Source organism: Ovis canadensis, chromosome 18, assembly GCF_042477335.2.
Source record: "Ovis canadensis isolate MfBH-ARS-UI-01 breed Bighorn chromosome 18, ARS-UI_OviCan_v2, whole genome shotgun sequence".
Taxonomy (NCBI): domain Eukaryota; kingdom Metazoa; phylum Chordata; class Mammalia; order Artiodactyla; family Bovidae; genus Ovis; species Ovis canadensis.
In genome coordinates this window covers 29,444,164-29,458,165 of record NC_091262.1, presented here as the reverse complement: position 1 = coordinate 29,458,165, position 14,002 = coordinate 29,444,164, and the positions used below count along the sequence as shown (strand labels likewise).

The following is a 14,002-nucleotide window of genomic DNA, read 5'->3' as shown; positions in this document are numbered from 1 at the left end:
ATTTTAGCTATCATTTGGGGAATTTCTTTTCCTTTAGGACATATAATATATATTTTATGATTTAATAATGAAGGTAAAGGAGAAAACAGGATGTTCTTATAGCCTCTTCTTAATCTACCTATTGTGATATGTAAAAAAATATCTGCATTGTCACGGGGTTTGGGGATTAATTTGAGTTTTAAGAGGGGTAGGATAAGGGTGCTTATGGGCTAGATATGTAGGGCATTGAGCTGTACTGATGGGTGGGATCCGAAGATAAAGATGTTAACACACATTGGGTTCGGGATTTTTTAAGGTTAGAGGGAAAATTCATTACTGACCATTTATTGAAGAAGCTGCTGTCTCTCCAAGTGCCCTAGGGAAAGTTTCATCAGATAGCCTGACTCTGAAATCTGACCCTGCCTTTCATCTGAAACCTAATGCCATACTTATCACCATTTGGCCTCCTGATCAGAAGCAGAATGGCTCTCATGAGCTTCTGGGAAGAACCTTTTTTCTGAACCTCCACATCTGTCACTTATATTCTCCTTCCCAATCAAGTAAGGATTAGAAGTCATGTCCACTCAAGGCCTACAGACAGGTTGGATAGCCATCAGCTAGTAGAATTCACCAAGTAGAGGAATGACCCTAGGTCTCCAACAGTACTAACTTCATATCAACTTGGGTTAAAAATGTTTCAACATGCCAGAAGTCAGCTTCCAGCTTTGGAGAAATTCAACCCTCAAAGACCTCAAAGCAGTGATATAACATGGCCTGGGTCTACAGCCATTGTTTCCCAAACGTGTTCCATGGATTCGTAATGTCCTGTGAGGGACTTCCCTGGTGGCCAGTCATTAAGACTGGGCTTTCACCACAGGGAAACTGAAAGAAAAGTGAAAATGTTAGTTGTTCAGTCATGTCTGACTCTGTGAGACCTCATGGCTCCTCTGTCCATGGAATTCTCCAGGTGAGAAGACCGGAGTGGGTTGCCATTCCCTTCTCCAGGAGATCTTCCCGACCCAGGGATCAAACCTGGGTCTCCCTCACTGCAGGAAGATTCAGGTTTGACCCGTGGTCAGGGAACTAAGATTTCACATGCCAGGTGGTTCAGCCAGAAAGAAAGAAAGAAACATCTAATGTTCTGTGGGATGGAATACTGGTGGGCATTTGCTATAAAAAAATTATTGCATCTCTGGGGGAAGGGAAAATTAGGGAGTTTGGGGTCAATAGGTACACATTGCTATGTTTAAAATGGATAACCAGCAAGGACCTATTGCATAGCACATGGAACTCTGCTCAATGTTATGCAGCAGCCTGAAAATGGCAGGGGAGTTTGGGGGAGAATGGATACATGTATATATACAGCAGAGTCCCTTTGCGGTCCACCTGAAACTCACAATACTGTTAATTGGCTATACTCCAATACAAAATAAAAGTTTTTTAAAATCCCATCTCTAAGATGATTTTTGAACTGTGGTGTTGGAGAAGACTCTTGAGAGTCCCTTGGACTGCAAGGAGATCCAACCAGTCCATCCTGAAGGTGTTCATTGGAAGGACTGACGTTGAAGCTGAAACCAATACTTTGGCCACCTGATGTGAAGCACTGACTCATTTGTAAAGACTCTGATGCTGGGAAAGATTGGGGGCAGGAGGAGAAGGGAACAACAGAGGATGAGATGGTTGGATGGCATCACCAACTCAAGGCACATGGGTTTAGGTGGACTCTGGGAGTTGGTGATGGACAGGAAGGCCTGGTGTGCTGCAATTCATGGGGTCTCAAAGAGTCGGACACAACTGAGCAACTGAACTGAACTGAAGATAATATAGAAATGCTATATATTATATCCCCAACTTGATAATTTATCACACACATTCATCTTATTATTCAATCAATAAAGATTTATTGAGTGCCTACTATGTCCTAGAGAGTGCTTTAGGTAGTAGGGATAAAGGTGAACAAGACAGATGACATCTCCACTCTGGTGGAGGAAGGGAGAGAAGGCACAGACAAGCATCAGGAAGTGGCAAGTTCTACGCAAAGTCAAACTAGGGACTCAGAGCCCAGTTCACTGGGCTGTCAGGAACACTGGGGTGTCAGAGTATTCCTCTCCAAGGAAAAGGCATTTAAACTGAGAGCTGTAGGACACAAGTGTTTGAAAAGCTTTCAAAAGATTGATTATCTTCCAGTAAGCAATTCTAATAGGTTTATTTACCCCGACACTTCCAATCCATCTGTCAACAAGAACTTTTGTGAATGGAACACTCATTGGCATCCCATCTCATTGGTGTTCTGTAGAAACCAGTCTAAGAAGTGCTTAACTGAACATGTCTTGTGCTGGAAGTGCTGTTGAATGCAAACAATATCTGCAAGACAATCACCTATTACACCGGTGCAATGTGCTGAGTCAGCTTCAGTCATGTCCAACTCTGTGTGACTCCATGGACTGTAGCCCGCCAGGCTCTTCTGTCCAAGGGATTCTCCAGGCAAGAATACTGGAGTGGGCTGCCATGCCCTCCTCCAAGGGATGTTCCTGACCCAGGGATCAAACCAGCAGCATTTATGTTACGTGCTGCTAAAATGCCCTGAAAGCTCTCCTTGGAGGATTAATAGACACAATGACTGTCTCCACTGGTACTTAAAAAACTGGAGGCAGCAGCAGCAGGAAATGACATTCTGAAGTGTGTGTTTCAGGTTCTGTAAGACTTGCCCCCAGAGGAACTCAGAGCATCATTTTCTGTGCTGCCTTTGCAAGGAGGGCGGCCTGGAAGTTGAGGAGGAGGTTCCACGCACATAAAGGAAGTTCCCACTTGGCAGCAGACAGTCCAACAGGCCCCTGATGCTCCACCTCTCGCTGTCTGTCCCCTCTCCCACCCTCACCTCCACCCTGCTTGGGCCCAAAGGACCTCCAGCCAGGGGTCCACCGTCTATCACAACAGCCAAGGCCAGCCCATTCCCTGGTTTTTGTACACAAATCTTACTGCAAGAGCGCCCATGCTTTCCGATGCCGTCCACAGCTACAGCGGCAGGGCTGAACAACTGTGACGAAGATCGTGTGGCCTGAGAAGCCTAAAAGCTTTGTATTAGACCCTTCGAAGTTTGCAAACACCCACTCTAGGCACCTGTTCTCCGCCCTCTCGGCCAGTCCTGCCAGGACTGTGGGCACAGCTGCTGTTTTGCCAAAGGGGGGGGGGGCGTCTCCTTTCTCCTCTGCAGATACCTACCACCTGGGAAAATCTGTTCTGAATCTTCACAATGGGCCTGTTTCTCCTCAGGGAGCTAATACACCTGGCAAGGACACATCCACTCGTGTCAGATTCCCTCTGCTTAGATTCCAGCTCTGCCACTCACTCACTGTGTGACTATGAGAAGTGTACTAACATCTCCAACCTTCCCTTTGAGAGCTCTACAATGCAGACACTAATGCCACCCAACTCACAGGGTTGTTGTAAGGATTAAATGAGGCGGTGCCTGCGAAGGACTTTGCACAGCTTCTTACATGTAGAAACTGTTTAATAAGTGTTCATTATTATTTTAACTATTATGATTCAAGAGACCAAATAGAGGAAATTAGACACATAAAAACCTGAATTTGACAACATCTCTCCATGCAAGAGTCTTCTCCAGCACCACAATTCAAAAGCACTGAACAGCCAGGAGATCAAACCTGTCAATCCTAAACGAAATCAACCATGGATATCCATTGAAAGGACTGATGCTGAAGCTCCAATACTTTGTCATCTGATGCAAAGGACCGACTCATTTCAAAAGACCCTGATGCTGGGAAAGATTGAAGGCAGAAGGAGAAGGGGGCAACAGGATGAGATGGTTGGATGGCATCACTGACGTAACATGAGTTTGAGCAAACTCTGGGAGATAGTGAAGGACAGGGATGCCTGGCGTGCTGCAGTCCATGGGGTCACAAAGAGTTGGACACAACTTAGCAACTGAACAACAACTACAGCGCAAAGCATCTCAAACCATTTTCAACTAACAAATATGAATGAAGCAAGTTAGGGCAAGGTGTAGAGGACCCAGAATGCTCTGTCTTCTTCCACACCGTTTGTTCTCCTCATTCTTGTACTCCTGGCATCTCTGAAATCGATTTCTCCTTCACCCTACACATCCTTTTCTCTCTCAAGAACCTGATTTGCAGAACCCTTGCTTTGAAGGAACCATGCAGTATTCTCTTTGTGAAAAAGCACAGATCCCACATACCTTCAACTTCCTTCATTTCAGGTCTGGCAAAAGGATATGGAGCTCACATCCAAGAAGATGCATTTCCAAGTGCCTATTTCTGAAATATGAAGAAGCACCTTGTCTGTTTGATTCATAGCTGCCTTCCCCCACACTTCCAGGTGTGGTACAGTGATCAGTCACCCAGACCAGCTTCTCTTCCCTGGTTGCAGGCTTTCCGAGCTCCCAGAACTCAAACCCAGACTGTGTTTGACTTTCATAAGAGGGGTTCCAATTTCCGTAACTGAGTAAATTGTGGAGCGATGTTGCCAGTAAAAGTTGTCAGCTGTGGAGTAAACGTGGGTCTCTCTGTTAGCCATTACCTTCAACATGTCAGCAGCAAGGGCAAATTTTCAATTACACCTCAAAGCCATGCAGGCCTTCTGTCCCTCGCCTGCTGCCTTGGGGAGGTAGATGCTCAGGGAGGAAGTTGGATCCAGAGTCTGGGTTCAGTGGGAGTGCAGCGGGGAGCTCTCAATTACAAAAGTGAGGATGGGACTTTTGGACTCAACTCACTGGTGGTAACAAACCTGCCTGCCAATGAAAGAGAGGTAAGAGATGCACATTCGATCCCTGGGTTGGGAAAATCCCCTGGAGGAGGCCATGGCAACCCACTCCAGTGTTCTTGCCTGGAGAATCCCATGGACTGCAGCCTACCAGGCTCCTCTGTCCGTGGGATACAAAGAGGTGGACACGACTGAGTGACTTAGTATGCACTGATCCTTTTAATGCCGTGTTATCAGAACTGTTTTGACACAAGGACATTGAACTCTGCCTCTAAAATAACTTTTGTTCCTTTCAAATTTAAAAAAAAAAAAAAGTTTAAACAGTGCAACTTCACCAATCCCTGAGCCATAATCCATCTCTGACCTTCCCCCTGGAGGGGGATTAGAGATAGATGCACAGTGGCTCAGGATGGGGTGAGATGCAAGTTTGAGTTAAGTGACAAGAAAGAGCTAAAGGGGAGGGATGGATAAGAAGAGGACCAGGATAAAAGCCAGGTCAGTAACGGGGAGGTTGTGTGTAACACATCACAGGGCGTGCATGCACGCGTGCTTGCATACCTAGTCATATCCAACTCTTCACGATCCCGTGGACTGTAGCCTGCCAGACTCCTATGTCCATGGGATTCTCCAGGCAAGAATACTGGAGTGGGTTGCCATGCCCTCCTCCAGATCTTCCAGACCCGGAGATCAAACCTGAGTCTCTTGCATCTCCTGTTGGCAGGAGGACTCTTTACCTGTTGAGACACCAGGGAAGCCTACACATCATATTACTTGGCAGTAAAAAGCAGAGGTACAGTCATGGCTAATGTCCCCATCCAAAGATCTGTACCACTGTTACCTTGGCTGAATGTCCTGGAGTCCCCATCATCTACCTTTATGGATAAGCAGCCATTGCCAAGGGCATGATTAGATCTGAAGCTTGCCATTCAAGACTCAAGCATTTGAGCAAACTCCCATGTCAGTCTCCTCTCTTCCCCTTCTCAGATGTTCCGCTTTAATCAAATTCAGTGTCATAGCAAATACTGAATACTCTCCACATTTCGCTGCCATGAGAAAGATCCCTGGGGACCCTCATCACCCTCTTAACTGCACCAATTTCTTCTGCTGAAAGTTGACCCATTTTTCAATGAAAATACAATGTTCTAGATGAACAATGGGAAGATAAAAATACTTGTAGAGCAAGTTTGTATGTAATGAATGCCATGGTAAGGAATTTGGGAGAAGAGACTCCTCCTGACTGGATATTCAGGGAAGACACAATGCTTACTATCTAAAAGGAAACTTCATCTCATGATTTTTCCAAACCCTTCTGTTGATGTCCAAGGGGAAAGCTCAGTTTCCGCCACACCTGGTCCTATGGATGTACGATAGATGGAAATTTCTACATCCTCTGTGGAGAATTCTAGAATTTTTTAAACATATGTTTTAGAAACAAAACCCCCAAGTGCTATGAATGAAACATATCAGTCATCATTTTTCCATCCATCCCCTCTTTGCAGCCCAGAGGCTGAAATCACCTGTTGTCTCAGAAATAATCCTCAAAGGAAGAAGTCCAAGGGAAAAGTTCAGTTGCCACCTCCTCCAGGCTTTCTATTATCTGAGCCTGATGCTCACCCAAGACCAGAAACCACACATGCAGCAACCTCATTCGCAGTCCATAATAGATAAAGTTCCAGAGCCCAAGTCAAGCAAAGGAGCTTCACTACGCACCTTTCGGCCAAGATGCAGACCTGGCATTCGGTCTGAGCAGCTATAATATCAAATAATAAAGTGCAAATGCAAATAGCAAAAAACGTGCCCATATCACAGCTCAAAGTGTGTCAGAGCTGGCATCCTGTGGGACATCGCCGGGTGAGGGCTCCCAGCTTTGGGGCTGGCCTGGCGCCCACATCCTGTTACCGCGGCAGCTCCCATCTTCCCCATTAGCTCAAACCACACAGAGAAACGAGAGCAGGATGGACGAGACACCTTCCTTTTTTTCCAAGGGTTCTGGAGCCCATCCAGGAAATAAGCAGAGCGGGATGATGAAAAGCCTAGGCAAATGTTCCCAGCCTCTCCACTGTGTCCTCAGCTGGGGAAATTATAAAAACCAGAGCCACTTGAACTGCTGATTATAGCTTATAAGCACTTTTCAAATGGGTTCTCTTAATCCTGGCACAAAGGGCTGAGGAAAGTTTTATTGCCCCCCCCCCCACTTTTACAGATCTAGAAATGAAGGCTCAGAGAGGTTGAGGGGCTTGCCTAAGGGTGTACAGCTGGTAAGTGCCAGGAACGGGGCAGAAGCCAGTTCTTCCTGTCTCTCGCACCTGCGTTCTGTGGCGCCTCCCCTTCACCCAGGCCCTCATGAGTCAATCTCGTGATTTTCTGTCTCAACTCATACGGTAAAAGTTAGGCACTTGGAAAATGTCTGGGTAGAAATCCGATTCTCAGCCTTTCAGGGCAGAGATAAATCTGTGTTGACACTGGGGTAGGAAAAAAAGCACTTAGCCCTTTCCCAACTGTAGAGGGAAAGGTAACAGGTAGAACACTGATATTTCTTTGATATGTATTTATTTGGCTGTGCTAGGTCTTCACTGCAACATGCAGGATCCAGTTCCCTGACTAGGGATCAAACGGGTCCCCTGCATTGGGAGCCTGGAGTCTTAGCTACTGAACTACCAAGGCAGTCCCTGGAGAACCAGTATTTCTTAATGATCTAGTTGATTTTGTCATAGTTGCCCGAGGAGGCAGAAGTCCCCATCATATCATGGGGACATGGTCACCCCTGTGCTTTGTCTTTCTGGCCATCTGGTCTCTCTTTCTTCTTCCCTTGGCAATGTTCTGGGTGCTTCTGAAAGACTTGGAGAACTCACATTCTACTCAGACATAACCGCTGTTTTCTGCAGAGGTTTGAGAAGTGGTACAAACCCTTCGGTCTCTCACTTTTGTGCACAAGGAGGACTGGCTTGAACCCCTAAGACCTCTGAGACCCTCCATCAAAAACACACCAGCTAAGCTCTTTTCAGAAACTGTTCAGGGTCTAGTCCATGGGGATGAGAATGAGGAGGGCAGGAGACTCATCAGGAAACATTATTCCACGGGATATCTATTCTGGATTCTCATTCTCCTTTTTTTTTTTTTTTAATATGCCAGAGTTCCAACTTCTACCCTCAAAACTGAAACCAGACTCTGGCAGACACCTGGAGAGAGGGCTGACTCAGGGCTCTGCCAGGAACCCAAGTCAATTCCACCACCAGATTCTGAGATCAACTGGAGTGCACAGGGCAAACATGTTCTGGTTATTTTAGTGTTTTGGTTAATTGGGAATAAGTAGTGCATACTGAGTCCCCAGTGGCTCAGTGGTAAAGAATCCACCTGCAATGCAAGGGATACAGGTTGGATCCCTGGGTAGGGAAGAACCCCTGGAGGATAGCATGGCCCCACTCCAGTATTCTTGCCTGGAGAAATCCCATGGACAGAGGAGCCTGGCGGGCTATAGTCCATAGGGTCATGAAGGGTTGGACACAACTAAAGTGACTTAGCACACATGGGGTATAATGAATTTAATTCAGTCTATCTTTGATGATTGAGAATCCAGAACAATCATTCTAAATATCAATCAGAAATCCCCACAGTAGAAAGACAGGAGATTGAGTTTATCCTGCAGTGATTTCCAGGCCAACTGCAAATTTATTTTCAGGCCCACTCCACTGCCAACACTCCTAACCCAGATGCATTCTTGCCTTTGTTGCACCGGATAGAATGAGTCAAAGACACTTGGTCCACGGGATACTGAAGTTCTCTGGTGCTAGTCCCAGCTCCCCTATTAAGTGGTTACATGACCTTGGGAAGCTATTTCTCTTCTGAAACTCAGTTGCTTTAACTGTGCACTGGAAGGTTGGATTTCCCGGTTCTTCAAATTTCTGGGGATATTTTGTTCAGTCGCTAAGTCATGTCCGACTCTTTGAGAGCCCCAAGAACTGCAGCACACCAGGCTTCCCTGGCCCTCACTATCTCCCAGAGTTTGCTCAAACTCTAAATCTATATTTAGGAATATAGCTTTTCTCAAGAATCCAAGGAAAACGAAACTTTTCAAAGCTGGGAAGAAATAAGTGCAAAATATTTACATTCTAAATCCGTGGGTGGGGGTCATGGAGTCCCTGAAGCCCATTCTCTTGTGCCACCTGTCCATAAAGTTCAGGTTTAAAATTCTGGAATAGAAGATCTCTTGGGCCCCTTTGAGGTCTGCCGTTCCCTGCATCCAGTTAAGTGCAAGCATCTACCCAAGTCTACAGAGCAGTGATTCATTGACTTTAGTTGCACTTTGAGACCACCTGGGAGGGGAGGGTTTCAAAGATCCAATACTCAGTTTACTCCCCAGATCAATTAAATCTGAATTTGGGTGGGTGGGTATCCGCATTTTTTTAACACCCTCTGGGAGTTTCTAGTCTGCAGACAAGATAGCAAAACCATGCCCTGGGAGAAGTCTCAAAAATAGGAGAGAATAGAATCACATAGGAGGAAAGGCAGATTCCCAGGCCCCCGCCCCTGATGACAGTAATTCCTTCTGGCAGATCCCACTGAGAAGATGCGCTGTGAGCAGGCATCCTAGGTGATTCTGATGAGGACCACTCTCTGGGAACCTGGTAATGGCCATTCAACAGAAGCCCAGAGGAGTGGTCTTCCCTGATGCCCCCCTTCCTCCTTCTCTATACACCCGCCCCCACCCCGGGGTCTACTGTCCTGCTCAGGGAGAAGTTAAACAGGCGTGCATTTGCCAAACAGCCTTTTTTTCCATCTTTCTCATCTCGAGCAAACCTGGATCCTTTAGCCCGAGCCTCTAATCCCACCAGGTTCAATAATTTAAGCAGCACACTCATCAACACAGTCAGGTTTAATATTTAAACACCAGAGCATCATTTAGGTCAGCCTCAAGGTGAGAGCTGCTGCTGACTCGGGTGTTACTGCTGGTTAGCAAACCAGGCCACTAGGGCCAGAACAGACTGCGGGGAGAGCCCCGGCTCCCAAGCAGGCCCGGCGCTGCTAAGATCCGGCTGGCTAGCTTGGGCGGCCCTCGGCCTCTTGCCTACCTGGAGCGTGTGCAGTAGGACCTGCAGCCCACTGGCTTCTTGTTCGGCCATCACCTCGTCGGGTCCGGGGGAATCGGCTGCCTGCGGCCAGATTCAGATCAGGGCTGGAGAGGCAATGTCTGCCAAGCTGACCTCGCTGCCCGGGGAGAGGGCCTCAGCTGCACGCTGCCGAGTGTGAAGTGAGCACACTGCAACCCTAGCCCTCGGCCCAGGTGCGGGTGCCCCCCGACACCCACTGCGGGGATTAGGTGAGCCCCGGCCCGGGAGGGGAGGAGCACTTGGGCATGGGGGTAGAGAGGGCCCCCGGCGTGAGTCACTCACCCACCTCCAGGCCCACGCAGGAGCCACCCTGGACGGCTGACAGGCATTCCCAGCTGACCTGGTCAGACTCCCTACAGAGGCTCGCTCGGCCCTCCCCGCCGGTCCCCCCCTCAACTTTATTTTGGTCTGTTGCCGGCTCCTGGGTAACAAGAGACCCGAGAACGCTTGCACAACTGTGGCCTTGCAGGGCACAGAAGCCCAGGGCCCCCTGAGGTCCCAGGCTGAGGGACTGGAGCTCTGGCTGAGAAGGAAAAGAACTACTCCGGGTCGTTTTTTATCAACCGAGTCCCTTATATAATCTGCAGCCTTCACAGTGACCCTACAGTGACAGCGCATGCTCAGTCATGTCCGACTCTTTCCAACCCCATGGACTGTAGCCCTCCAGGCTCCTCTGTCCATGGATGTTTCTAAGCAAGCATACTTGAGCGGGTTGCCATTTCCTACTCCAGGGGATCTTCCCAACCCAAGGATCAAAACCGTGTCTCCTGCACTGGCAGGCACATTCTTTAGCACTAGCACTGGGCAATACTATGATTGCACCTCCCTTTTACAAATGAGAAAACTCGGGCACAGAGAAAACTCTGGGCCACAGGAACAAAGCTTAGGAGTGTTTGCCCAACCTGCCAAGGTGAACTGGCACCAAACCACGAGCAGGAGCCATTACACCATCCTGCCTCTTGCTTCTGCAAATGCATTGATCAAAGTCATACAGTGTGGGCTGGGAGCCCTGTCCCCTGCCTCAGGGAGAGTAGATGCCCTGGTGGCTGGTTTCCTCCAGACCAACGCAGGATCCATCACTTCTCTCTCTGTCTTCTGCTCAGAATGTGTCATGAGTTTTAGTGGCTAGTTGGCCACATAAACCCCGCCCCACCATGTCAACACCCACGTGTCTTATGGTCCATTGGATATTGACTTCTCAGAGTGTGGTCGGGTCATCACTTGGTGGCTTGTTAGACCCCACCCCAGAGCTCCTGAATCAGAAGCTGCATTTTCACAAGATCCCCAGGGGATCCGCAGCTGATTGACAACATTACTAGAGGAGTAAACGTTCAGGAAGCCCCATTTCTGACCCCGTTGACGACATGGCCACAGAGAGCCCGTGGGTTTGATGCCTGACAGCTTTTGTCTCCAATCTCCATCCAGCAAGCTCCAAGCACAATTTGCACGTGTGAAATTGGAGAGTGAACTCACTGAACTTCATGACTGACCAAGAGCCCAGCTAGGCAGGAGGGCCTGGGCTCACAGCCAACAGCCCCGTGCAGAGCTCAGGGAGCTCTCATGAGCATCAGCGCAGCCAGCTGGCAGCTGCCCAAGCCCGTTGTGGTGACCAAGGAAAGGGACTCTGTATTTCCTAATCCTACTTGGCTGAAACGTTCTCAAGTTAGGAGACAGACAGCATGTCAGTTACTCCCCTCCATGCTAGGCCAGGCCACACCCTCAGATTCAAGGATGAAATTCATGTGGTTTCTGCCCTCCAGAAACTCCCACTCTTGTTGCTGTTCAGTCGCTCAGTTGTATCCAACTCTGCAATCCCATGGACTGCAGCACCAGGCTTCCCTGCCCTTCACTGTCTCCCAGAGTTTGCTCAAACTCATGTCCATTGAGCCGGTGATGCCATCCAACCATCTCATCCCCTGTTGTCACCTTCTCTTCCTGCCCTCATTCTTTCCTAGCAATAGGATGTTTTCCAATGAGTCAGCTCTTTGCATCAGGTGGCCAAAGTATTGGAGCTTCAGCTTCAGCATCAATCCTTCCAAAGAATATTCAGGACTGATTTCTCTTAGGATTGACTGGTTTGATTTCCTTGCAGTCCAAGGGACTCTCAAGAGTCTCCTCCAGTACCACAGTTTGAAAGCATCAATTCTTCAGTGCTCAGCCTTCTTTATGGTTCAACTCTCACATCTGTACATGACTACTGGAAAAACCATAGCCTTGACTATACACACCTTTGTTTGTAAAATGACATCTCTGCTTTTTAATTCACTGTTTAGGTTTGTCATAGCTTTTCTCCCAAGGAGCAAGTGTCTTTTAACTTCATGGCTGCAGTCACCGTCCAAAGTGATTTTGGAGCCCAGAAGCCATTCTTAATGGCTTTAAATATAAAGACCTTCCATGTAGGAACTGGACTATAACATCTCACATTAATCAAGCATGGGGGTAGGGGGACAGTTTATCCCTCTACTTACCCCACCTCTGATGACAGGAGAGAAGAAATAAAGGCCCCCTGCTTCCCACGTGGCTCAGTGATAAAGAATCTTGCCTGCCAAGCAGGAGATGTGGGTTTGATCCCTAGGCTGAGAAGATCCCCTGGAGAAGGAAATGGCAACCCACTCCAATATTCTTGCCCAGATAATTCCATGGACAGAGGAGCATGGCGAGTTATAGTCCAAGGGGTCACAAAGAGTCAGACATGACTTAGTAACTAAACAACAGCAAGGATTTCCATCTTCTATAAGGAGTGGAGCTTTTCAAGGCACACATTCTATGGTCCCTTAAAGGTCCAGGGATGCAGAAAGGACTGCACTGTCCCATGCCATTACCTTAAAGGCAGATATTCATGCCCCTTGGTTGTAGGATAAAGCAAAGGGGTGGAGGAAAAATAAGTCCTCCCTACCAACATATATCTCAAAAATAAAGAAAAAAGCCAAACTCTCCTGGTAGTTCTGTGGTAAAGGATCCACCTGCCAATATAGGGACACAGGTCTGACCCATGGTCTAGAAAGATCCCATTTGCCTCGGGGTCAACTAAGCCCATGCACCACAACTACTGATCCCTCGTGCCTCGAGCCTATGCTCGGCAACAAGACAAGCCACCACAGTGAGAAGCCCGCACTCTGCAAGGAAAGAATAGCCCCCGCTCACTGCGACTGGAGAAAGCCCATGCGCAGCTTTAGCGACACAGTGCAGCCAAAACTGAGTGAATGAAGAAGAGGTTGGGAGATTGGGATTGACATATACACACTATATATAACACAGATAACTCATAAGAACCTGCTGTGTAGCACAGGGAACTCTAGTCAATGCTCTGTAATAGCCTAAATGGGAAAAAAATCTTTAAAAAAAAAAAAAAGGAGTGGATATACGTGTAGGAGTGATTCACTTTGCTGTCCACCTGAAACTGACCCAACATTGTAAATCAACTAGACTCCAATAAAACATTTTTAAATAAAAGAGAAAAAGCCACTTTGTACTGAGAATTCACACAAACAACCCTGAGGACCTGAACTGAAGGTATTTTTGTGCTCGTGGGCCCTTATGTTCGCACTGACATAAAATTGACCCCCTTTTGAATCCCTCTCCTGGATTCTGTCCAAATGAGGCTCTAGTTCCATGAGCGGGCTGATTAGTTTCGGCTGGAGTATAAATGGGTGACAGCAGCTTAGTGTGCATGCCCCCATTAGTATTTGAGTTTCAGCAGAGACTTTCCTAAAAGGCAGGAGGAGATACCCAAGCTTGAAGTCCTCCTGGGCAAAGTAGCAACCAGAGAAGATTGACATGAGTGCTCGTTGCCCACACAGGGCAGTCAGACCCCGGCGAAGGCTAGCAAGGGTGCTACTGTGCGCGGAGGAGAAAGGCCTTCCTTCATTACTTCGTACCTCTTGCAGAAGGCATTTAGAGAAACCTGGATAGAACTCAGTCCACTGGCTTCAAAGAAAGATACATTTAATGTGATCCAGAGATTGCTGTTGTAGTTTCCAGAGGTGTCCAACCCCACCTCCTGGTCCCGTGATTCCCAAGAAGTATTCACAGAACTCAGCAACGTTGTTATGCTCACGTGCTCAGTCACGTCCCACTCTTTGCAACTCATGGACTGGAGTCCACCAGGCTCCTCTGTCTGTGGGGTTTCCCAAGAATACCGGCAGGGGTTACCATTTCCTACTCCAGGGGATCTT

At 47.8% G+C, this 14,002-nt stretch overlaps 1 protein-coding gene across 1 annotated transcript in view; it reads right to left on the bottom strand.

Moving 5' to 3' along the window:
- The window catches only part of AGBL1 (AGBL carboxypeptidase 1), a 692,160-nt gene extending 682,135 nt beyond the window's left edge, over window positions 1–10,025 (bottom strand). Inside the window, exon 1 of the mRNA XM_069559284.1 lies at window positions 9,789–10,025. Coding sequence (XP_069415385.1) covers window positions 9,789–9,839 — 51 coding nt within the window. The 5' untranslated portion in view covers window positions 9,840–10,025. The remainder of the gene's footprint in view (window positions 1–9,788) is intronic.
- Between the last annotated feature and the right edge of the window lie 3,977 nt (window positions 10,026–14,002).